Source organism: Amphiprion ocellaris, chromosome 4 (genome assembly GCF_022539595.1).
Source record: "Amphiprion ocellaris isolate individual 3 ecotype Okinawa chromosome 4, ASM2253959v1, whole genome shotgun sequence".
In the NCBI taxonomy this organism is placed as follows: domain Eukaryota; kingdom Metazoa; phylum Chordata; class Actinopteri; family Pomacentridae; genus Amphiprion; species Amphiprion ocellaris.
In genome coordinates, this window is record NC_072769.1 from 16,970,879 (window position 1) to 16,998,304 (window position 27,426).

General features: G+C 39.9%; 1 protein-coding gene across 1 annotated transcript in view; it reads right to left on the minus strand.

Annotated features, from left to right (window-relative positions):
* The window catches only part of dlc1 (DLC1 Rho GTPase activating protein), an 83,126-nt gene extending 62,109 nt beyond the window's left edge, over nucleotides 1–21,017 (minus strand). The window contains exons 1-4 of the mRNA XM_023290340.3: nucleotides 20,675–21,017; nucleotides 17,412–19,404; nucleotides 13,038–13,172; nucleotides 12,611–12,724 (exon numbers count right to left, since the gene is read on the minus strand). Coding sequence (XP_023146108.2) covers nucleotides 12,611–12,724; nucleotides 13,038–13,172; nucleotides 17,412–19,331 — 2,169 coding nt within the window. The 5' untranslated portion in view covers nucleotides 19,332–19,404; nucleotides 20,675–21,017. The remainder of the gene's footprint in view (nucleotides 1–12,610; nucleotides 12,725–13,037; nucleotides 13,173–17,411; nucleotides 19,405–20,674) is intronic.
* Between the last annotated feature and the right edge of the window lie 6,409 nt (nucleotides 21,018–27,426).

Below are 27,426 nucleotides of genomic sequence, written 5' to 3' on the forward strand. Positions count from 1 at the left end.
ACAACACGGGCAAAAGTCCCGCTGAGGGTGAATAACTTTACAATTTATTGCTCATTAATGACCCAAAAAAGACACCAGGGGAGAAACCAAAGACTCCCACCCACTCCTCTGTCACTAAATCACCAGCACAAACAGAACAACAACAGTGAGGTGAAATCAGAGATAGATTTATAGTCAGTGCTGTTTCAGCTGTTGGGCCCAAGTAATATTAGCTCTGCTTTTTCAGCCACAACAGCATCGTTGCTGCATTCCCCTGTGGGTACAAAACACTTTGAATGGCATGAGACTCAACCAAGACAACACTAACAACCTGCTTTGTTTTGGAATTTTCATCAGTTGAATGTAATTCGTCTCTGTTGGCCTGCAAATTAGAGCAAGATCCATTGAAAGATCACTACTGTTTTGTGCTATGACACTCTATATAAACTATTGTTCAAAAGTTTGGAGTCACCCAGAAAATTTAATGTTTTCCATGATAACTCACACTTTTATTCATGTGGTAACATAAATGCATAAGTATTTTCTAATCATCAATTTGCCTTTCAACACCATTAGCTAACACAATGTAGCATTAGAACACAGCAGTGATGGTTGCTGGAAATGTTCCTCTGTATCCCTATGGAGATATTACATTAAAAATCAGCTGTTTCGAGCTACAATAGTCATTTACCACATTAACAATGTCTAGACTATATTTCTGATTCATTTAATGTCATCTTCATCGGAAAAAAATGCTTTTCTTTCAAAAACAAAGATATTTCTAAGTGGTCCCAAACTTTTGAACAGTTGTGTATGTTAGAAGCATTTTGCATTTTCATTTCCATCTAAAACACAACTGAGAAAGCTTCGCCTTGAATAATGGAATCAGTATGGGAGGTCTGCGTGGCATCCCTGCTTTGCACTAACAAGACATTTCAGTTCAGCAGTGTGCACCCTTCTTATTGTGTAAACACCACACCACGGGTTCCTTTCAATGACCCAAGTCACTTGCACACAGTGCAAATCTCACCTTCACACAATGTCGTGTTTTCTCTCACAATAACAATTACAGATTAATACATTTGAGTGAGAGAGCACAGAGAATAACAAGAATGTGAATGAATGGGTTCCAGCAAGTACCAGTGTTTTCATGGCACTGCGGTCGCATATTTTCTCCATGTTTGCCTGCGCTCCTCCTTCCACGCCACACTGCAGGTTGTCCCAGTGTGGGGTTGTCCAGACCGTGTCAAGTGTCCACTGGGGAGCTGTTGGCTGCACAGCAGACAAGAGTCAGCTGCCTCATTTACTGCCACTAATTTACTGGAAGTGGGTTGTGTTGGGGCACAGGGGGTATGGTATGTGTTTGCCTTCCACATGTGTGTGTAGTGGCCTACAAACATCTGTGAATGCATGATTACACACTGCAGGGTTATTATTGTCATTACTACAGCTTGCAGTTTACTGAAATGTTTTTCCTACAAATCATTTTGCTTAAAGGTACAATCTGAGATACTAATCAAATGCACTTTTTTTGCAAGATTCAGCAAGTATTTCCTCACAGTCTACTAGTTGTCTATTCTGTGCATACATTGAAAAGAAAGCAACTATACATACATACACTTACATATACACTGCCCTGGCTTTGAAAATGGACAATGAATTGGTTCTGACTGATCCACACAACCCTATTCCAAGAAGGAAAAATGGAAAGATGAGGTAATGATGTTGGGAAACGGTGGAGTGAGAGCAAAAGTGATGGCAATGTTAACTAACAATCTTTCTCTAGAATGACAGACCCGGATCTAAAATATTGTTGTTTACTCTGCTAATTCATTCCTGTAGCTGCAATGTCTGATGGTATGATAAGCTTTCACAAATTGAAATTACCAAGTAAATTTCTTTGAAATTGTTACCAATAACCACTCTACCAGTGTTACAATAGGCTTTCAATACATTTTTTGATGTCTAACTTTCAGAAATATCAGTATTTTATCGACAAAATTTGAACTAATATGCCAAAGTTCACAAATGTTTCTCACTGGATAATGAGCCAGAGAAGGACTCAAAATGGTGGTATAAAATCTGCAAAATTTTGACTCCTGACATCTAGTTTTCTGTTTGAGATTCCATAAGTAGCTGTAAGTTGATGAAGCTCTCTCAGTCTGACAGCATAATTGTCCCAGCTTTTCTAGAAGAAGCATACAGTAAATAAAATATTCAAGATGTGATCTGTAGCTACATTACACTTAACATAAATATTCTACATCCAGAAACATCAGATATATTTTCCCCAAATTTAAACCAGCATATTTGGCATATTTGGTATCTCCTTTAAAATTTTAATGTTTCAAGGGTAGGAACACAGTTGCTGTACAGCTTGAGTTTGTTGTTTTCTGAGAGTTTTTAAATTAAACGTGATGTGATGAATGAATGTGTATGAAGAGTAGATTTCTGACTACATACTCAGTCCCATCATTTAGTCCTTAATACTTGTTGCTTTGCAGCAAAATGGAAACACACTGGTTTGCAGGGAAACAAGTACCGGCCCTAGTAACAAATATTACTTTGTTTTTCAGCAACGGCCCTTGCATTGTGTGTGGCTGTGGGCACATGCTTTTCTGTGTGAACAAGTTAGTCAGAGATGTTAAGCAAGCCACTGGCATGTGGCTCTTGCACAACAAACCCAAGCAGTCCACCAAGCTTGTTTCAACCCCAACGCCAGCCTCTCACCGCCATCCCCCCTCCAGCACTGCAGCTGCAGTATGTGTGTCAGTACGAGCGTGTATGTGTGACCACCCATGGTCTGTGCTGGCCAAGGATTAGGGGCTCAGGCTAACCCAAACCTTTTTCTCCACCACTTAACGCAAATGGCTAAATTGGTGCATATGGCTTATGGTCAGGTAAGCCAGCGTCTAGGGCACTAGATTTCTAAGTGTGATAGTGGGAAGAGAGATGCGTGTGAGAGAGTACGTGTACGCCTGTCCAGGGCACTTGGAGAAGTTATCTGGAGCTCATTGCTTTTTTTTTGATTGGCATGAATGCGCTCTTTTCTGCCCTGTCGTTACAATGGAATTTTTTTCTCCATGCTCTGTCAACCCAAGAGCACACGTGTGCTGGGAAACGTGGGAAACAATTTCATTTTAGCCTTCTCCTTGCGGACCAACCCCCATACTTTCTGTCCTGCATCCCCTCTCCACATTTTAATAGTCTCCACATGTCACATTTGGAGTGTGTCAACAGGAAGTGATGCCATGACTTGGTGTAATGATGCATTGGAACATTTCCTGCAGAAAAGGCATATTAGTGTCCAGATGTTGCACATAACAACTATTTGAAAAGAAAATAATTCCAATGAAATTTGGTGACACTTGATCATGTCTCAGGAACATTTACTGACATCCTGTATAACACTTAAAGCCCAGGTAAATCTACAGCATGAATGGGTGATTTTTCAGTCTTCAGTCGTGTGTGTTGGTTAATGATTTTACCACACACACTGTGCACCCACTCACAGACACACACATTCACTCTGCCAAATGAGACCACGTTCCCTTGCTCAACCTTGAGTGAAGAGTTACGTTCTCTATGAGCTGATGTCAACTGAAAGAGAGTGAGAGAGGGTGAGATGCATACACACACATTTGTCATTGTTTACACAAGTAAGCCAAAGCAGCGGGCTCCTGGTTTCAGGCAGTGTCTGGAGGGATTTAGTGCTGGTTCTCTGGAGCATAAACTGTGAACTGGTGACTGGGTTTTGGAATCCATCACTGGACAAGACAATAACTCTTAGCTTGTCTGACCACAAGACTCTTCCTTGAATTGGTCATTACCAAAGTCCACTTCCTAGGCCATGCTTACAGATACATCATCTTGCTGTTCTGTGAGTATATAAAAAGAAAATATTTGGTCGAGTGCAGACCATCTGTTTTACAAAGGCAGTCATGAATGTGACTCAGTGAGTCTGACTGTGTATTACTTGTGTTTCTGTCTGTGAATCATGGTACACCATTACCTCAGACAAATAAAGCAAAAGAAAGGCCACTTACTGTGGGATTTACAAAAAAAAAAATTCTTCAAACTAAATAATACAGTACCAAATAATGCAACGTCATATGTCTTTGGGATGAACTATATATATATATATATATATATATATATATATATATATATAAAAATAAAAATTTATTTTATTTATTTATTTATTTATTTATTTTTTTTTTTTTTACAGATGAAACTAACAATTTTAAGTATATGAAGTACAGTAATAAGGTAAAACAGGCCCCATAATGGTACACCATATAGACATATTGTGATGAAAAAGGGAAGATACAGAACACCACATTTTATTGACCCTCAACACAAACAGCATGATTTAGCCTGCATGAATTGCTTATATTTTGATAAGTGGCTTCATATTTACAATCCTTACATGTGCATGGTAAATGATCATCTCTAACGCACCCTGAAAGAAACAACATAACAAACTAGGAATTAGTAATTTTTTATCTATAGTTTAACATTGATTAAAGCTAAACTGAAAGTAATAGTCAAAAAGAAGAATTGAAGTTGGAAAATGCAAAATGTAATGTCTACTTTTTACAGTATTTCAAAAGCAGAGCAAAGAAATTCACTGAAGGTGTATGTTTGAAAAAAATATTCTGATGCAAGTTTGGTCCTCTCTAAATTAAACAGCTTAAGATGACAGAGTAGTACAGTGTTAGATATTACTATGTAAAAAACTATAAATCAGTAAATCGGGTTATCCCGATCTAAAAACAAGCTGTTGTTTTCTTGATTGTGTTACCAACTACATCTACAAGTGGTTTTAAAAATATGGGCTAAAATGTTTGGAAACAATGGATTTAACCAAACAATTCATTTTTCATTCACATCATTACGAGTTTACTTCACCCATTAGGAGACAAAATGTGTCACCTGATCTTGTGGCTTATTGAGAAGAGTTAACAGGGATAAGCCTTAAGATTTCAACTACATCAACACTGCCAGCCAATGGATTAGTCAATGACATTTTTGGGAGAAAGCAAAGTGTGGGTTAACAGGAGGGATTAAATAGTTCTCTGTAGAAAACGGTGGTCGTCCAACAGCAGTACAATGGCAGAAATACGGCTTACTGACTTACCAGAAGAACCTTGTGGCATCATAGTTTTATAACGTCTACTGCAGAGTGCCTATATTTAATTATCTGCTTTAAAGGGCGCTACACTTAATGAAACCAGGCCAGTGGAGCCTTGAATGCTGGGTGACCAGACTGTAAATGAAGCACAGGTACAATTTCAAATGCCACAACATGATATTTAGCTATAAATACAAAACAAACACTCCTAATGAGTGAGCCGCATTCCTTTCTAAAGACCTTAAAAGCTAGGGCGAAGGCGATTAATTGAGCCAGACACTCAAGTGTGTCTTGACTGAGGTAATGTGACTTCAAGGCAAACATGAATGGAAACACATTCAAAACAAAAAATGTGAACACATGCTCAAGCTGAATGTCGCAATTAAAACCTTGAACCACACGCCTGAATAAGCGTTGCTTAAATTGCACCTGGTTTTACAGTGCATTCCTGTGTACATGTGTCTGTGTATCTGAGAGCACATGCAGTTTGTTTGTTCGTCCTGTGATTTATGGCACTTCATTATCAGCAGGCTGCAGGGGTGTTTCCAGATGCCTGCATTTCCCAGTCATCCCATGATTTACTGTCAACAAGTACCATCATCTTGCAACTATTCTCTGAGATGCGATTCAGGCACCATGCCACAGTATGTTGTCATAAAAACAGAGAGTTGCCATTGCGCACACGGTGTAAACACGGAGACTTATGTGATATTTGACTTCCACAAAGATGCTAAAACACAAAACTGATTCTGTGAAACAATTAAGAGCATCATAGCTCAAATCCGTTCATACAAAATGTTCTGAATGCACATTCAGGCTGATACATGTATGCAAGCTAAACAGATCTAATGATGGCAGTATTTGGCAACGTGCTCTGCTTTTCTTAGACTGTGATTACTGATAACGCTCTGCCAACTCTGAAAGAAGAGAAATATATTAATTCTATATATCTTCCCCTCTTCTGTTGGAGCATTTTATGCAGCAGCTATAGTCTTGAATTGACAGGAAAAACAAGATTTCCTTGTGGGGGTTGAGGAGAAGTTAATTTTCCACATCCTGTTCCAAACATAAGCCTTTTCTCTTTTTTTGACCCTCTTTTTTGTAAACCACAGCGGGTCTGTGTTTGTCTGCTTGTTACAGCTGTGCTCAGCGGAGGAGTGACCTTGGGGACAATGACACTACACAAAGCGGTGAGCGTGGCCATGACCAGAGCCACTACTGGCAGCCCTTGTCAGACTGAATGGTGGTTGCTTTCATTGCTCGCTGACTCATTATAGCCTACTACAGTCTTTCAGCCAAATATGTGGGTGGAATGTAGGCAAACAGAATTATGCCTGTTGCACACTGTGTAGACTATTGACCTAGGACAGGAATGAGAGAGAGTGGGAGCAAATGTAAAGATAAATAAAAGGTGGTGAAAGTAGCAAAATACTGACCGTTTTATCTGAGTAGAACACCGAGAAGGTGTGGTTCAGATGAAGGATGTTTGGGGACTGTGAGGCTGCCAAACCGGAACACGGAGGAAGGACAGAGCAGAGATCTGCTAGTGACCTCAGCACGCAAACCACAGCGCTTCTATTGTCCACCAGACCACAGACAGATAAAGAGCTATGTTGATACATAATCTTCTGACAGAGAATTTAAGTCTTTCCGCTATTCTGAAATAAAAATATCATTCAATCAATCAGTCCCTTAAACTCAGAAATGGAATGACTGGAAATCTGGCATTTTCAGAATTCACTAGCAGCAAAACTGCCAAAAGAGGTGACAGAAGTTGTATTGGAAATCCTGCTGCCATAGAGACAGAATACAGATCCAAACAAAGGGTCAAAGGCTGCCCTGTTATGGAATGTTTGCCAAAGACGAAGAGGATGAGGGCTGGTATGGGGCAGCACCTTCCCTGTCACTGTATGCATGACATGTAAAACACCCCTGTGCTAAATTTAACAGGCAGCCATGTGCTTTGTTCAGTAGTGTTTAGGCCTTTAGGGGATTCTGTCTTATATGCTTTGCTGGTGGGAACACTCAGCACTGAAGGTGACTGATATGTTGTTTCCGACTGTAACATTCAGAGGAAGGTGGTCGGGGGTTAGAAGTCTCCACCCGCCTCTGTGGCTTGGCACATCCTCTCCAGCAGCACAGCTCTAAAAATAGAGTCACATAACAAATGGTCCCCACACTATGCATAACTTCATTTTATCACCACAGATTATGCTTACATATAATGACATGAATATATACTAACAATTGCAAGCCCAGTGCAGCTATGTTGGGTGAATACATGAATTTTTTGAAAGATGAATAACAAAATCTAATATATCACCACTCCATATTGAAAATAAATACAGCAAAAAAAGGAAACCCTTCTGTTAGAGAATACATTTAGAGCTGCAGCAACTAATTAATATCGACTTGAATTGTTTAAATGCTTTAATTACTTTTTTCTTACAAAAAAAGGCACACATTCATTGATTTCAGATTCTTATGTGTGAACATTTCTAATTTCTACTGTTTTCATATTACGTGATTGTAAACTGATTACGATTTAGTTAGTTTGACTTAACAAGCTGTGAAGATGCCCCTTTGACCTTAACAAAACTGAATTTTTTTCTCTATTTCCCGACATTTTATACTTTAGACCAAATGATGATTCTGTTACTAGGGAAAATAATCAGCAGATTAAGCAAAAATAATCACTTGTTTGAACCATCTCCATAATATACAGCCTAATGACCTACCAGTCTATAAACTAAATAAAACCCACCTGTTGCAACACAACAATTCAAGCCAAACAACAGTGCAACAGACACCTGCTACACTAAGCAAGTAATAGAAACCTGCCAACAAAAACACTCTGGGTAAAGAATAGCAGCTCCAGCATAAGAAAAACACCTGCTGTGGCACAACATCCTCTAGATGTTAGCCCCACATTCGATGCAAGAATAACAGCCACCTGCTGAAGGCTAACAATAGCCACTAGTTAGGTTAGCAAAGAGCCAAGAATGTACTCACATGAACCCAGTGGCTTATGCACAAGAGTAAGTGAACGATACCGTACATGCCAAGCGAATGTCCACTCATCGCAAACAGATACAGCTGCATATCACCACTTTATGTTTATCGCGGTCACATAAAAGAACAGAACAGCATGAGAGGGTGCTTGGTACAATCACACCAAAGTGTTACACTGAGTGTCAGGAGATGTCACAAGGACAATAACAACACAATTACCAGCTACCTCTTGCATAATCCAGCACAAGATGGAAGGAATGCAAATGCCGAATGATAAACATTTCACAGTTCCCACAGCCTCCACCAGTATCAAAACCACACACACACAAAGACATGCCATTCTTCTGCAATCCTTCACCAGCCACTAGATGAGACAGTCATGTTTCTTTCCCCTTCACTTTCCACGTTTAGATATTTTGTTGGTTCACAGCTGTCTCAATGCTCAAATGTACATCTGGCAATCATTCAGAGTTCATATAACTATATTATTTCTAGTATATTATTTTATGGGCTCAATGCATGGTGTAATAAAGTGACTGTGCACATTTTCTTTCTCAGATTTCACATTTGAACCTTTCATTGACCTTCTGCATGGCCCTGTTCGTGTGGAGAGTTTACACACAGTGTCAAGGTTGTGTTGTAATTGGTCCACACAACTCCTGTTACCCTGACTGCTTTGACCTCCACTCATAAATTACTGAACTGTGTACGGTACCAATTTCTATGTAGATGCTGCCTCTAAATGGGCTGTGCTCACCAATGCTTTGCTAAAAAGATGTATGTTGTTTGCTGTATCCTGTGTAAACTTGCGAATACCTACTTGGGAGGATAGATGTCAAGACACGCTCAAGGCAACATATACAAATGTCCGTGGAAAAGCTAACGAGTCAGTGATTTATTATCTGTCAATTGCTATCCGTTTTCTCATTTTAGTAGAGTTTATTAGCTCAACATCGCCTTGGATTTTGGCTGTTTGACACATAGTAAGCAGAACATTTGTTTTAAGCGAATGACTTGATTTACTGAACAAAGTAAAAGAGGCACCGTCTAAATTAATACAATCAAAAAGCTCTTTATTCTTTGTAGACACTGTGTTGGGGGGGTGCTAATTAAACTTGATCCTAATGTAAAGATCTTTTGTGATGCTGCGTCTGTTGTATTGTGAGCAGTTCCGGTAACTCAGTCATCATATCTATAATCTATATAAGCTGTTATGAGTATGGAATAAGGGTTAATGCAGGAAGAAGGTTGAGGGTATTTCCCATTATGACATGAGATTACACCGACATTAAAGCAAAACAAAGGTTAGACAGTCCCCTCCAGGAAGATTTTATGGTAATATGCTGACACTACATACTTCCTTTTCTAGCTATTTAGAAGTTAGTGGTGCTTTTAATGATGACAAATAATAGTTATTCTGTTCTTCAATATTTAAGCATATAATGGATGTTGTATTGATAATACCAACGTACTATCTTGTAAAAACCAACAATCAAGTCAAGATGGAGTTTTAACCTCAACCCTGGTCCTTCTCTTCTCACATCTGCCTTGTGTTTACATCATTTAAAGGATTTGTATTGTCTAGCTAAAGAGATTAAGTGGGCGTCACAACATTTTAAGTTTGAAAGGACTCAACGGTCCCCTGCAACTATTAGGTACTGAGAATCCCCTTTGCGAAGTCATCCTCTCTTTGGCCTCAATCAATCACTCCACAGGGCCTCCACTGTAAAAAAAAAAAAAAAAAGAAAAAGGCCTCCTATTAGGCACAGTGAAAGCACTGTTTACCCAAGCTTAGTGAGTTACCTTGGGTTACTGCAGGAATGGAGGTTGTAGAACCAGTTGGTCACAGACATAATACATCACACATCATAGAGCATGGTGATCTGCACCTCTTAAATTAACAAACAGCTATTTGCCTCTTGTGTGACGGCAGAAAAGTCGTGACTTGCGATTAGACACAGCAAAGTCCACATGAAACTGCAAAAGATAATTCAGGAATGTGAGATGTCCTTTTAGCAAAGGAATTCCAATGATTCCGAAAGTTGCAGTGTTTTGTTGGAGCCAGATAAGAGGACTGTTTGCAACAGAAACATCCTGTTTGCATTTGGATTTACACTATTATGCATCACTACATCATGAGATGAAATGTCTAAAAGCAGTTAAGATAAGTCTTGTACACGTGCAAACACGTACTGGAGTGCTCAGTCCACTGACTACAGGCCTTGTTCATATTACCGTTGTTCTGAAAGCAACGGCTAAGCAAGGCTGACAAAATCGTCAAGTGAGCAAGCAAGAGCTTTAAAGACACACGTCTCACTTGGAGCGTGTCCCCCCTTGCTCCCCCCTGTCTTGGCTTTTCACCTCCCAGACCCCTCTTCTGACCCCTTTGTTGGGGTGAAGGGGTCTGAATCTTTAGAACCAGCTAATTATAGAGTTTTAACGTCTGCTTGGCTAAGCTCTAAGAGCTGGAAGACATTCCTAAAATCAGGAGATTCAGAATGTGTGTCTGTGTCCTCTAAAGTTCTGTTTTTATTTAAAATCCATGATAATGCCAAGACAGAAGAAGGGATAAAATGTTAAAAATCATAAAACCTTTGTAACAACAATGTTAGCATGTACAATCAGGGACACAAAAAGAGGTCTGTTTCCATTATAATAGGCCAAACTGGTGTTTCCCAGGGTCTTGTAGTCATATACTTGGTTTTTCTAAGTCTAGTTTCAGCGCAGTTCTTAATCCACATAATTTTTTCAGCTTTTCAGGGACAGTCTAGAGATATGTAAATATTGAAATACCTTCAGTACTTTCAAGATACAGACACAAACATGACCATTTCTGTTTACAACAGTGTGAAAAAATGAAATGTGAAAGCAAAGAAACTAAAAAGTAAAGAATGTTGGCAAGACAGTGGTACTTTGTGTCTGTGTTTGTGTGTGTGTGTGTGTGTGTGTGTGTGTGTGTGTGTGTGTGTGTGTGTGTGTGTGTGTGCAAAGGTACGTTATTTGAGTGTTTCAATCAATGATTTAGAAAAATAAGGCTGCAACAGTGGCCCCAAGCAAGGGGTTAGTGATGAACCGCCAGCCACATGAATAGGAAAGACGATGAGTGTAAATGCACATCCAGTTTGGAATTATCTCAGATTTTTTTGCCTAACATAAAAACTGAGTATTCATACTCTATCAGCAGATAAAAAACGGAAAGAGACTTACCCTCTGATTGTCACTGATATGAATAATTTGTACTGTGGTAGATTATATTGCAAATAGGTCACCCTTGTGAAAGAGCTCTCGATCTCAATGGGTCTTTTATCTGGTTAAATAAAGGTTAAATTAAAAAAATAAATACACATTATTAAATATTCAACTGAAAATATTCCATCATTAAGCGATGAGTTAAATCTTCCATGGTTAAATAAAATTAATTTTCAGTTTCACACCTTCTGCTCCTTGCTGTGTGGAAAACTCACACCAGACAGAAAGTTAAAGCAGATTTTTAAGTCTGTATATGAGTTTTACATTTCTTAAGACAATGTCTGGAGACTAACTTGATTCTTGAAAGTAAACTCAGCCTAGGCTAACCTCTCCTCTAACCAACCCACCAGTCAACAAGATCACTGCTTACAAGCTTACTGGTTCCCACATCCGAAAAAGTAAGAATCTCTCATCTAAACAACTGTGTAGTTGACATTTTGTTTTGAAAAGCCTCGCAGTTAGTTTGAACTTGGTCAGCTTTCATCCAAGGACCAGTGGCTTTGATTCTACCAGTACAATCTATGTTATAGTGTCAGCGCATGTTTTATTTTTATGTCAGGCTCAAGACTAAGATTTTACAATAGTGGGACACACCAAGTCTCTGAGAGGGTAGCGCTAATTAAAGTTTTGCCATCACTGACTAAGCTTTTTGGCATAATTTGAGAGACAGAATGTGTATTATCCCAGATATATTTTAAATTCCTTGGAGAGACTTAAATGAGATAAAGTGCAACGCTGTTCAATGCAGAGCACATTGTGAAACCAGACCGCCAGAACAGACAGATGGTCAAGAACAGACAAGAAACATCCCGTTCCTTCTCTGCATCATGCTGTGGCTTATCAGCTGCGTGTGCATTACTTTAAGATGTGCTCAGAACAAAGTAAGAGCCAATGGTATGTTTCATCGCTGCCCACGTTGCTAAGGGTGAATAACTTTAGAGCAATATACCCATGCAAGCATGAATGTGAGGATGATGCTGAAATAGTTTTCCCATAATTCACCTTGCTTGCCTGAGGCCATCTTTCCATCTCTGAAGTGATGTTTCTCTGCTTTTTTCCCCAAAAATATTAGGTTAGTTTGTAGTCGCTCCAGTGCAATGTTTGAAAAACAAACAAACAAACAAAAAAAAAACAACAACTTGCAACTTAAAAATGTGATCAATCGGTTGTAATCTGAATCTGGAGCCCTGCTATAGTCTTGATATACGATGGTATGATATAGTACACTTCACTTACCCCACTCTTAGGTTTTGCTCCAAGGGTTGGTGCAGATCCTGAGGAGACAGTAGCTGGGACATGTGGATGTTGGGGGGATTGTGATGCTGCTGGCACAGACCCTAAATCAAACTCCTGCATGTGTGAAAAAACAGACAAACAAACAAACATGACAATGTAGGTACTGAAATGAACATTGTTTCAGTATTTCATCAAATATGATGAAGAGCATGGATTTATTGAGACAAAAGAGGACAAAAATGAAAGAATGAATGGATGGATGAATGAATGAAGTTAATTTATAGATCCACTGGGTGTGGCATCGGATGTAACAACCATTGTGTTGCTTCATTTAAATTAAGACTTGCTTTACAGCTTAATTAAAGAGTTGTTTTGGATACAATAGTAACTGCAGTCAAATCGAGCAAGGTGACAGTGATATGTGTACCAGGAGATGTCGTCGATGGAGGGTGGGGGTGCTGTCCATAGAGGAGGTGGCACTAAGGGCATTCTCAATTTCCTGGTCCAGTTGGTCCAGCTTCATCAGCAGCAACACCATTGAGTCCAAACGAGCATGCTCACGCTGAATAGAGACAAATCAGTGAAGAAAAACGTAGTTACTGCAAAGCTCATGAAAGTAAATATTTATGGCTCTAAAATCAATACTTATGGACACCATTTCCATTATCATTCCTCATCAGTGATGACAAGATAAGCCACGGGAAATTGGAGAAGCCAGCATTACTAATACTGTATTTACCTAACACCGGAAGATTTATGAGATTAGATAAGAAGAGTTCAGCTAGAGGATTGCTTAATCCACTTTTCAATTGAAAAATAACGTCTACATACTACACCAACCTCCCAGCTTCCAACTGCATGAAGGTCATGCAAGTGATCTTGATTCATAATGTTCGTCATCATATTAAAAATACCAATATAAATAGGATTTTAGGAAACAAACTTACAATTATTACTAACGTGTGAAATCTTCAAACAAATAATGATAAACTGATGAAATTCTAATTTTTTTGGGAGATCATGTTGAATAAATTGATGAGCTCTGCTCTGGCCTGTAAACTGTCCTCGTATCTCTTTCCTTTACTTCTCCTTCATCTTGTTTTTCAACTGCTGCTGACACTTTCACATTCTGTTTCTGCTATAAGCAGTGTTAATATTTAATGTCAGCCTCTTTTGTGTCATCTCCACCGTTACTATGAAATATTTCTCCTTTAATCTGCAGCATTCATTTATGCATTCTGAAGCTGTGATAAACAAGTCTCACACTGACCCCAGGTGGTTTGTCTCCAGCAAGACAAGCTAAATGATATACAAGCTTCACACTCCACCTACCACTCTGTCCTCTGCTGTCCCTCAGTTCTGTTTTGTTTCATGCAATACAGAAAACTTGTAAAATCCCTTTCTGCACCATTTAAGACAGCATGATTTCATTTCCTTCAGCCTGTCTTTTATCTTGGCACCGGGTGTGGCTCCCTGTCTGAGCTTCTCCCCTGAGAAGAACCCTAAGAAATTTCATGGCTGGCCCATTAGTCCCAAACAAACCTCGTAACAATTCCCACTAACAGACCCCGTTAAACACTTAATGAGGGTGAGCTCATGAGACACGCAGTCACTGTGATTGTATGTTTGTGCAAAGGTACAAAGGCATGTTAACAAGTGGATGTGAGCCTGGTTTTCACGTGATGCGTCTGATTCTAGCTGTGACATCTTAAAGAGAAATCCAATGGGGTTAAGATGAAGCAAATACTTTCTATGTATCATAAACATGTCCTGTAAAGTGTTACTATAGCAAAATCCTGTTAAATCAAGTCTACAATGGGTGTGTGTGGATGATAACATTCATATGAGAAGAAATGTGAGTAATTTGTGTGAGGCTGACAGGCTTATGGAGCCTGGATAGGTTCGGCATAAACAGGCTGCAGGCTCAACCCTGCACTTAGCTTCCAGCTCCATTCCTAATAATGTCTTATGACTTGTGCTTACATTTATTTTCCAGTTAGTGTCCAATTAGCCTGTCAAAAGCAGTTCCTATTGGATTTGCTGAGAGAGCAAATAGGCACTGAGGGCCATGTGTGTCATGGAAATGCGTCTCACATTGATGCATTCACTGGCATTCCTAGCTAGTGGCAGCAGGGCAGCACACATCGCTACGTTCTGTCTCCTTGGCAAAGCATCACAATGAAACATTGTACCATGGTAAAACAATGACATCTTTACGAGGCCTCACTGAATGAACAAAAGCATCTGGCTCGGGATGGCAATAACAACCACAAAACAGCAGAGTAAAAGACAAGTGCAGTGCAACTTCAGTCGCCTCAGAGAAGCAACGTTTTTTAGAGGCATTCTGGCGGTTTGGGTGTTCTCAGAAGGTTTCTTTTCTGTCTTTCTCATTTTTGAGGTTTCTGTTACATTCCTCTCAACTTCCTGTTTTTTGAGATGGGAGATGGTTCCCACACTGTTTGAACTCTTAGATCTCTTCTCCCCTTTCTTGCTCTTTTTTTTAAAATCCCCCCTTAGATCCAGTCTGCAAACCATTTCACAGGCCTGTCCATTCAACAGGGTCTTTCTCTGCTGAGCTAAACAGTGTTTTATGCTGTAAACATACTGTTCATACGCTGCTTATTGCAGTTATATTGTTCACTGACAGTACCTTAAAAACATATTTAAATAATACATACAGACAGAAATGCAAATAAAGAGAAAAAGAGAACACTGAGGGTGATGTTGCCAAGTCGTATGCTGCCAGATAAATGACTGCTGAGCCAATTTGGCCCTGGGGTCAGGATAAGGCCCTGTTGCTAAAACAAATAAACACAGTAACAAAGCCCAATATCAGGTTAATCTCAAGCCATTATGCAAACCAGATGGGTTCATTTTACAAACTGAATCTGCAACAACATCATAGTCCACTAGGGACAGAATCATTAGTTAGTACAACATCTTGTCAGAGATCGTTCCAGGTTGCTGTTGTCCATCAAGAGATAATAACATAAGCTCTACAATTCTCTAATTGATATTTAAGAGGTTCTTCTTTTCTTTACACTAAATATTGTATACTACCTCCCTCTAAGATAATGTTTATTTGGCTTAATTATGTTTTTGCCATCATGATCCTCCTGACAGCATATTTTCTGCAGTAAGTTGGCCACATAAAGTAAGTAAATACACATCATGCTGAAAAGTCTTTGGTGCTGTCAGTGAAGAGGCAGGCCATTACCATATGGTGGATGAATTGTCTTGGCGCCTTCCGCTTTTATGGCTGAACTGCTCTTTCTGGGTTCCAAGACCAGCTTTTCTGGATATTTAAAGTCATCCTAAGATTGAAACTGGAGCCAGAGTAAATGCGGCACTGGTTTTCCATGTCCTTACACTGGACTGTGACCTTGTGTTTTTGGCAGCTGATGGAATGATGTCAACATTAGTTATGACTCAGAGTGGCTCCAAAGTTTTCAGTGCAATTTATGTGGAAATAATGCAATGATAACACACAACCCATAGGCTTTTCAGGAACACAGACATGAGCACAGCATCAGGCTATGACACATTACTAAAGGATTTTATATTCTCTTATTAGAGAAGGGTTTGATAGACTGTATGTACAACATGGCAGCACATTTCAAACATGCAAAGCTTCCGCAGTGAAAATATTTTGGAGATGGAAACACAGTTTACATGTGACTATGAAAAAACTGTAGCACAAGTCATCTAATGCAGTGTACAGTCACATTATAGAGAATACGGCCATCAAATTAACACAAATGATAATTATATTTATTTGATGGTTATAAATAGTGTAAAACATTTACAGTGACTAACAGAGCAAATGTTAGATTTTCAAGCTTATTGTTTTTTCATCATTTATTTCAGACATTTTAACAAACAACTACAACTTGTTTTGTCCACACATGGAGGACTGTTTATACATGGATAATCAATGCTTCGGCATAATCTGTCTTTTCTGGGGATGTTGCTAAATATGGTACATTAATAAACACATCATGTGTTCTTATAGCTGCTTGGAACTGTATTACAGTGTTACAAACCATTTATTAAACGTAAACATATAATTCTGATGAATGAAAAACTGATGGGTTAAAGTAAAATGTTCATTTCTATAACTAGTATAACAAAATTACAGAAACTTTGAATACAACTCAGGCATGGAATTATCGTATCAGAGTCACTGTTTACAACTGGGTAATTAACTTCAACTACCATGCAGCACAAGAATTTAACTTCTCACAATATGGTACTTGTCCAAACAACATGCCTGCTTAATGGACACTGCGTTAAATAGTGGATTTCTTGTCATTCTAAAAGGGTCAGTTCTGCAGTGAATACAGTTGCTGTGCTCCAATGAACAAAAATGCATGATGTTTTTGGCATATTACTTTACCAAACAAGCACTGGACTGTGTAAATAGCGACATATCGTATTTGTGAGAGAAAGCAGTTGAAGCAATTTAATCCAAAAGATTACTTGAGCTTCTAACGCCCTCTGCATTCATAGTCTCCATGCCCTTATAGGACCTTGTTTTGCAATGAGCGGTTGAGAAAGAGCGAAACATTTCACAGATCCCCCACTCACAGTTCTGTAAGCATGTGAGAGTGAAGTCATCGTTTTCCGAGACACTTGCCAGAGTGTGGGACAAAAATTATTTGTAGGCTCTGTAAGTGTCAATTTATTTTGCTAAAGAAGTTCATTTGAGGTGCTGAAGTGCCAGAGGAAAAACACAAAGACAAAATGAAATTGATAGTATCAAACTGAAGCGCTTACATATTCATATTGTACTTAGTCTTACCTTTCTCATGCGCACTTTGACCACGCTGTCATCCTTTTGATCTCCAGCCTCATTTGTTCCATCTAAAACTAAACTGGACGGTTGTGTGTTGCTGGTAACAACTGAGTGCATGTCCTCATCCACCTCCTCCATTCTAGAGACAGTGGCTCCTGGCCTCTGGTGTTCCCTGTGACCATCTGCCACCTCACCGGCAGGTGACTCACTGAAGTAATGACCAGAGGCTTGGTTACCATGGAATTCGCTGCTGACCTCTGCAGAGCACGGTGGCGGATTTTGTGTGTGTTGTTCAGTAGCTTCAAGTTTATCATTCATGTGCTGAAGAGCTGGATTTTGAGAAATACTAACATCGGTATTCTTAAGCGGATCCAGTAGAGAGGTGTCATCTGCCTCAACTAGGCTGACCTCTAGGATAGTGTCCAGTTTTGAACAGCTGTTTTCTGTCTGATGAGGTATAGCTGGATCTTCACAAACAGTCAAGTCTGCGGGTAATATGTTTTGATCAATATTTTTCATTGGCTGACCCACAGAAGTTTTCATATACTCATCTGCACACTGAATTGTGTTTGTCTGTGTGGGATTTCCTTCTGAATAACCAGCATTTGGCTGTTCAGTTGCCACGTTGCTGTTTGCTGTCTGTGAGCAACACTGACTTTTGACACAAATATCAGATGATTCGGTAGGCTCATGCCTGGCATGTGCTGCTTTCTCGCTGCTTTCTACTTGTGCACTTTTCTCTCCCTGAGGCCTGTTCATTGCTGTTATTTCAACATTGTGCTGGTCCATCAGTGTCTGGCAGGATATTTCACAACCATCATCCTGATCCAATACTCCAGTAAAGTCATGACAATCCTGCTCTCCTCTTTGAATGTCTCTTGAGTGATGTTTAGGTTCTGTATTTTCATTTAGAGTTTCTGCCCCAGTCAATCCATCCAACTTGTCAGCAGATTCTGCGCTCCAGTTTTGAGTTATTCCTTCGTTATATTCTCCGTCTACCACCGAAGTCACAACTGGTTCCACAGTTTTGTTAGCCGGCAACATAGCATTATCATCCTCCATCACAGTAGCTGAACTGTGCAGCACATCAACTGAGACACTTGCACCAGCTTGGTCAGAAGTGGAAATCTTCCTTTCCTCAACATCTGGGAGGTCGGTTTGAGGTTCCAGCTCAGCAGAAGCGGACTGGCTTAGTGTGACCTCAGAGATTTCAGGAGGTTTGCTGTAACCCTCTGTATGGCTCTCCTTTGTTTCCTGATGATTTGGAAGTTCGCCAGGCTGTTCACCAGCAGATTCCGACAACGGAGGCCCATTGTCTGAAGAGATAGAGATGTATTGTCGCTCTTCACGAGAGACATGTGGACATTTAAAGACATTACCGTCATCGCAGATGTTGAGACTCTGGCTACTTTCTGTGTCAATGTCGCTTTCATCAGTGATAGCTTTTTCACTTTCACAGCTGCTATCAGTTGCACAAGAAATATTTGCACTAGACATGCCATTGTTTGAGTTACAGGAAAACTCCCCAGCATTTGTGGTTGGGAGACGCTGTGATTTAGAGAGCCTTTGGGGAATGTCAGCACCCACCAACTCGTGAGAGCCATGAAGTGATTGCTGCAAATCTGGTGGAACTTTTCCATGGTTTTCCATTAGCTCCAAGTGTTCTGATTTAGTATGATCCTTCACAACAGAAGCCGTCCCCTCAAGTGTCTGAGCCAGTTCACCTGTAGGTAGCTGGTGGCAGCCCTCTGGCATGGAAGCACACCTCGTCCGTCGACCTTGTTTGGAAGCATCCGAGCCCATCCAAAGCCCCTCACTGTCCACCCCATGACAGCAGACCAGATCCAGATCATCATAGCTGTACTGTAATCCTGACGGGTGAGTCACATGCTCCTCCCAACTTCTTTTCCGTATGGCTACCGGCATTGTGGACAGCCAGTGCTATCCCATAGAGCTGCTCTTGATGTCAGGTTAAAGTGGAGAACCAGATCTGCTGCAACTGAAAGGGAAACGGGGATAAGAAACAGCCAGTGCTCCAAAGTTTTGACTTTACAGTAACTGAATGTGCAGATGACAATATGGCAAACAATGTTTCACTTTTCAAGTAAACAGCTGGGGAGTAGTGAGTGGAAGTTCAAGAGGGGTGTAATTACACTGCATTCGCAAGTCCCTGGAAAGTATAAACTCAGCTGCGTTGGTATAAGATGTCAGGAACCCCTGTTAAGCTAATCTACCAAGGAAAAATGATATCTTTCTGAGTAAAACTCACACTAAAGGTTGCCCACTACACTAAATGGCCTTGAACTGCAACTGTTGTTTTTGCCTTTCATGTTAAGAAACTTCCAGGAAAAATCCAAACAAAGACAGGATTCTAAAAACAAAATGAGATATTCATCAAGATTAATACTTATCTGTGAAGAGAAAATTCTAACAGAACCACTTTGGGAAATTTCCAACACCAACTGTGCAAAACTGGTCTTAAAAGTTCTAGGTGTTGGTTATCTGTCATTTTGCATCTTCCCATACACCCACAAAAATGAGTGTGGCGTAACTGAACGGAACTAAAACAACAAATGACAATCAGCTGCTGGTTGTCGGGAGTCCAACATTATCATCATACATGATGTAGGTCTTATCACATGTATCAGACCAAGATATGGTAAACTATACTATCATACTTTGCTCAGTTTTTATCCTGTTGTTCTAGTTCTGAATGTACAGAAGTACAAGAACACAGAGACTCAACGTGCAACACAAATTCTATTCAAGCTGTACATCTGCAAAACTTCACTACAGAAGTGTAAGAGATTTAGAATCCTGGATTTGCTTCTAGTATTGTACACTATGTAACTGAAATACACAAAGGAAGAAACTGATTTTTCACAAATGTTTCAGAATTAGATAAAAATTTTGCCGCTTCCTAAACAACTATTTCTTAAAGAGGAGATGTAATGTTAAACGTTTAGACTTGTCTGAAATGTTTCTTTCATTTTCAGACATAGAGCTCAATGATTCAAACTGCCATCTGCACACTGAACCTGTACCTAGTTATTAGTAAAGTGAGAGAAATCACAAAAAATGTCCCAGAGCTGCTCCTTCGTCTTGCCCATGAACCAACAGCTGACAACCAAACTGACATCTCAATACATTTCAGATATTCTACGGTGGAGTAGCAATGTTTACTTGTGGTAAATTCTCCAGTAATTACAATATAATCCAGTATCTAAATATTGTGATAATCCGGTAGCCGAAAATATAATCCAACATACAGGTAGAAGATCCAGTATTTGCTTCGAGCCCAATTATCCAGAGAGGTTTTGCAAGCTGCTTTTTCATTCATACACCAAAAGCAATCCGTCCACGTTTGGGAAATATGATTCCAGCTCCTTCCAAGTGACTGGATGTATGAATGTTTATTTTGTGAGAAAGTCCTTAGTTTACGTTTCTGCAAGCCATTTTCTTGACTCCAGTCAGTATCTTCAAACCGCTGGACAGGCGGTGAAGCCCCCAAAGGCAGGCAAAAAGCCGGGAAGCAGTGAGAAGTCCATAGACAGCTTCCATCTTGATCACATTAGGGTTTTTGCTGACGCCGAATGCTGAGGAGTCGGGGTGGTGTAAGAGGGGCCGGGTTTTCTTTCCCCCACTCCACCCCTGATCTCCTCCGTTCTATCCCTTTTCTCATCAGGTCCCCTCCCCTGGTTTTGACAGGGAGTCTGAGTCACATCCGAGGAGCCCCTTCCCTCGTCTCACAACTCACCAAGCACACTATACACATTTATTCACTCCACCCTCCTCTAATGTACGCTCTCTCCTCACAGCTTTAGAAACTTCCTCCCATCCTCTTCTCACAAAATCGTTCCTTTTCCTCTTGTCTGTGGATGTTTTTCTTCATTCTTCTTTCGCTTGCTGTTTCTCTGAGCTGGGCAAGGCTCCCACCAGTTGGTTTTGATTAGTAACAGACAGGCTGCCTCGTAAGACTTCTGGCTGTGAGCCAAAGGAGATTGCTCTCGTGTTTTGGTAGTTATATCTGAGGCATGCTTTTCTTTAAAAAAAAATTGTCATCTTGTAACTGCACAAGTATTCTTAACCAAACACACGGGCACTGATGAAAAATACAAGGCAAGATATCGCTACAGACATTATTTCAGGACACGTTTAAAAATACGTTTAAAATATATACGACCATTAAAAAAAATATTGGTAACAATGGGCACAACTTTAAAAGTATAGTCAACTTACAGCCTTTGTTTTAAAGGAGACGGAAGAGAAGGAAAAACTTTTAGTACTCAAATACCAGTAATTCATTTCCTAATATAGTCATTTCTCAGAGGCACTCAGAGGCAGAAAAAAAGCAAAGCTGGAGATAAATACACCTGATGTCACAAAAAACAAATATTAATCACCAGATTTTGTATGATTTAACCTCTGATTAAAATTGAAGTTTAAAACAAGTTGAACATTTCTAATGACTCTGATTTGCAGAGCCTGGATCCAGTCAAAACACGCAAAAGCCCCAAAGTCTCTGAAATTAAATGAGCAGAAAAAAATGCACTTCAGGACTTTTTAACATTCTCAGAATAACACCTCTTTCTACGCTTACCTTTGTCTCATCCAAATACTTAAGTTATATCAACTAATTTTAAAGAAAATTCAGCTTGTGACCACTTTTATAAAGAGGATTTTTGTAAGCTAGGTCAGCTGCACAGAAAGAGCAATGTACCAAACCAACAGGGACAATCCAAGCAATCCAAGAAAACTGAAATGAAGCCCCTTCCAAGTATCGGTACAACCCCAGCCTCTAACCTCTGGGTCATCCAGATGTGAGGGGAGGCTCTGGATGAGTCTTTTCTTAGGGGCTGCACTGGGAAACTGTGCGCTGCCATGAATGTCGGCTCTCCAGGGACACAGATGGTTGCACTCAAGGGAAAGCATCCAAGTTCAACAAGACTCCTCTGCGGCATGTCACATGATGCGCTCTGCAGTTATGCTGGGTGCAGTGTAATGAAATGCAGATTTTTTTCTGGTCACAGTAGCCTCCATATGGATATGGCTGGTGATTGAAGTGCAGAGGCCGACACAGAGCATGACTCAGGCTATCCACTCATTATCTCCTGTGGACATCCAACGTGGGTCTATAATTTAAAAGCCCAGGCCTCCCCGTGCCAATCAGACCATGTAGCACGGCCGCAGGGCATCTGGTCTACGTCACGATCTGATCCATCACTGACACCATGGAAACATATGTTCAATCAGCAACATGTGTGAGACTAGATGCCTATCAGCAATGTCCCTGGATGTGCGGTTGAGTGTGAGCTGCATGAGTACTGAAGCATTAAAATTGGAACATTAAAACAAAATATAGTTTGAACTAGACTGCCACTCTAATAGTACTGTAAGGCAATGGTACTTCGAGCTAATTGAAGCACACTGAAGTGCCAGCCATGGCAGCGCTAACGTGCAGATGTTCAGCAGGCAAATTGTTTCCTCATTAGCATGCCAACATTTATAAATAAGCACTAAACACAGTGTACAAGTGAGTATATGATGATATGTAGTATTGCATGTATCATTGTGTATGCATTTTTTGTTTTATTATGTCAGTACTAGAGGAAAAGTCAGGGCAACAAGTTATCACAATCCATCCAGAGGGGAATAAGAAATCTGAAACCACCCAACATCTAAAACATTTCACTTAAAAACACAAATCATATGATACCACACGAGGAAAAGTCACAAGACAACTAAAGTCATTTGGATAGATCATTTGGGAACTAAAATTATGTTTCAGTCCATCTTGTACCTACTGAGAAATGACACAGCATGAGTGAAAAAAAATGGTTTTGAGAGGAAAAATGCAGGATATGGAAAACTGTCAATGTATCCAAGAGTTTTTGAAATATTTCAGCTGGGACAGACAAACTGATGCTGCGATCCCTTAAGTGAAATGATACTGACCACGCCAGCATTTATTTGCCTTTAGAGTCACTGCAACAGGTCTGACTCTGTCCAAGTCCCACATCAGAGAGGATGAGCATGACCATTCTCATAGGCATGCAGCATTGCAGGTCACATGTCTTGAGCAGTCATATACATGGTTAAGAAAGAACCATTCATGATTCACCCTATAATCCCCCACTGTTCAACCCCTCAGATTCTTAAGTGGAGCAGTGAGGGCCCAAAGGAAACAGCCTCACATTCCTCACTGATACAGTTTATTATTGGAAAAATAAGCCAGTCTAAATCATGGGCATTGAAGAACAGTGTGTGCCCATGTAGGAAAATGTAGGTGACGCTCGCAGAGAAAAAAAAAATACTGTCCCTCCCACAACTGAGTCATTTTCAGTCCTTGCATATACAAAGCCTACTTTGAGTAGATTTTGTTGCACCATTTTTAAGGCTTCTTTAAATAACGTATTTTTTTAAAACCCTGCTTGACGACCAGTTATGAGAAGTTGCAAGAAATGGCTCTTGGGCTCATTTACACTAAAAAGAAAACTAAACAAAATGCCAGTTTCTCATCTGAACGGCTAAAAATAACATCAACAAACCACACCAAGATTCTTGCAATCCTTTCCTGTCACTTGCTATGCCCTGTGGTTAACAACTGCTTTTCAAAAGCCTGGAGTCATGTTGGTTTAAATAACTGTGTTTGAGGCCTGGGTGGGAACTTGAGCAATCGCAATATTCTTGAATGAAACATCCCACTGAAGATGATGCAACTTAAAGAGCATGTAGAATGCCAGTCAGTTGAGGGCTACTTTGCTGTCTTAATTTGAAAAATGCTCTTTAATAATGTTTTGACTTTGACTCGCTTTGCTTGTGTGGGTCTACCCGCAAGAAGTCGTCGTGGGAGAAACCGAGGGGGCCTTGGCCACTGATCGTGGGTCATAGTGCAACTGTTACCGTGGGAACAGGAAGTACAAGTTATTGAGGATACAGACCATAACAGGCTAAAATAATCTAATCTTCTTGGGAGAAAGTCTGTGTGTACGCATGTGCACGATAAAACAGAGGACATTAGATTTGTGTGTGATAGTGCTTATGTAGTGTATGTCTGTGTGGCTGTGCTGTAGAATACTGTAAAATAGGTTTAGGTTTGTTGGATCGAATGATAAAGACCTCTGGGTCATCTGGGCCTTATATTTTTATGACGACAGTGGAAAATACTTTCTGAGATGGTGAGTAAGTCCCTTTAGTATGCGCTGTGTATCATCTGATCTTTGTTTTTTGGTACACTTGCATATTAAATGGCGTGTTTTACCAGCACTGTTTCAGACAGTCCCACTGTTTGTGTTGAATAGTACTTGGCCACATTCATTAGGAATGACTATTTACTTGCCACCAGCAAATATAGTAAGAAAACAGAACACCAACAGCGAAGTTCAATGGGAAGGAACATCATTACATGTCTGCAAATATGCCTGTTGCCTGAATCTTGCATACTAAAAACGGAAAACAAAACACACACACCAGTATCCTGTTTTCACTAAGGTTATATATGATATGCTACAAATAAATATTTTGATAAACTCTTGTCCTGCTTTTAAATACATCCGAGTAAAAGAACCTATTGTATACAAGTTTTTCTGATGACTGCGAAGAAGACTGTGACAACACCATAAAATGGAGACTTCAACTTCCCAGAAGATCCCCTCTGTAAAACAGTGAATCTTTAATCATGACCTCATTCTGGACAAGAAGGCATAAACAAAAACTCCAACAGAGAGAGCCATTGCCTATCCAAATCCAGGACTTAAGTATAGAGGGTGTTGTATGCTCTACAGACTGTACAACACATTAAGGAAAAAGTGTGATTTGTAATTTTGGTCTAAACAAATAAAACTGACTTGACTCTCCTTCCAAAACATTCTGCCTTTCTCCCCTAAAAAGAAATCCTATTGTTTGCAGTTTAGAATGTATCATCTAACATCCTGTTTGGATAGTAATTTCAACCCAAGAAGGACTAAAAAAATTGTTATGATATGTCATGAGAGTCAGGGAGACACTGCACAACTAAATGCAACTCTACCGTCTGGCAATTTATCTGCATCTCAAGCAGACCATATGGATTGAAGACTGGCAAGGTGGCAATAGCAGCTGGATTCCATTTGTACACTCTGGCTCCAGCACATGCCCCATAACCCTTTAACCATCTGCATCTGAGCACATTCTCACACTTTAAATGTGTACAGGAATGCACACAGACATACCTAAAAACACACCGAACTTTCATGTATTCACACAGGCTTATATTACATACACATGTGGCCTTATAGAATAAATAAACTGGTTAAATTGTTCAAACGGATGCTTGTTTCTGTAAGTTTTTAGAATATTTAAGCTCAAAGTCAGATTTGTGCTTTTGAAACGGACACAAAAACTCCAGATATTCTAAATGAATGAGACAGAAAATGTCTGGATTGGATACCACTGGCTCATCTTGGAAGACGCACCGTTTGTTTTAGAAAAGGTCAAGTGATTCACAAACTGGAAAGTAAGCAATGCATCACTGCCTCGTTCTGTTTTGACAAAAAGAAAGAAAAAAGCTGGTACAGTGTAGAGCCTCCACAATAATTGCCGTTTGGAATTCATCACATCCTCCAAAGCGTGGCATTCTCTAACATCTTGAATCTTGGAAGTGTCCGAGGACAGAGAAACATAACATTTATCTTCTAGTCTTTTTTTTTTAATGACAAATGACTCTGGAGCTTGGACCGGACCCTTTTGAAGGCCAACATGATGACGTACTACACCCCCACCCAGGATTCTGCTCAACATATGCTGCACTGGCATTGATTCTTTCAGTAAGAGCTCCAGAAAAACGTGTTGTCCTTGGACACGGTTGCCACAGCAGCATCAGCAGGAAATACTTAAGACCAAAAGTCAGAAGATGAGGGGCCAAAAGCTCTTCCATCATATGATGAGAGAGACCTCTGCACAGTTACGTTTCCGGTCCATGTTTGCTCTCATTTTTGGTTCCAAATGTACCCTCCCAAAGTCTGCCTTGGTGCTCTCACATAAACTACCGTTCAAAAGTTTGGGGTCACTTAGAAATGTCCTTATTTTTGAAAGAAAAGCAGTTTTTTTTCAATGAAGATGACATTAAATTAATCAGAAATACAGTCTAGACATTGTTAATGTGGTAAATGTGACAAATGTGGTAGCTGGAAATGGCAGATTTGTAATGGAATGTCTATTTTTTCATGGAAAACAGGAAATTGTCAGAGTGACCCCAAACTTTTAAACAGTAGTGTACATTCACAACTGCTCATCACACTTCTTTTCTTTACTCCTACTTTTGCTAATCCATACTTTCACAATCAGATATGAGTAAAATATGCATGTGCGTTTATCTGCACTATAGTGTGCCATTTTTTTTATGTAAAAGGTTTAACTTTTACAGAAAATTTGTTCGAGAAGCGCGACTGCTAAATTGTCCAACATGGAGTGAAAACGGTACAAGATTGCCACGGGTAAATATTATGGGTAAATATTTACCTCCTCTTCCAGTCTCCTACACAATGTGTTTAGAGTGCAAGAGGATGCAAGACACTTCTTCAGGAAACTGACATTTCAGCCCACTGGGGCACACAGATCAAAAAACCGTCACGTTGAGGAGAAGAAATCCTCTCGAAAAACAGCAAGTAGGAAGCGTTGCATCCTTTAAAAGATCTAAAATCACTGACCAAGTCGGATTTTGCTGGTGGCATCTGTGAATTATTTAAATCCATATATATCAAATACCTAAACACCTGAACCTGAAAGTCGTGGACGTTACTCACCTCTGTGGCTAAATGACGACGGCAATATGGCAACTTATCAAACGGTAGCTTCCTCTGCGGCCAAATTTGAGTGAGTGAAGCTTTTAAAGTTTGTTTTTCTGCCACTGAGAGACACGTGTGGTTACAGCTATCAGTTACACTTGTCCTCAGTTATTTCTAATCAACACTTACTTCGTTACTCCAGCAAGCGGCGCCAAATTCCACATTTGCGTCAAAACTTCGAGCTTCCAGTCTGCGGA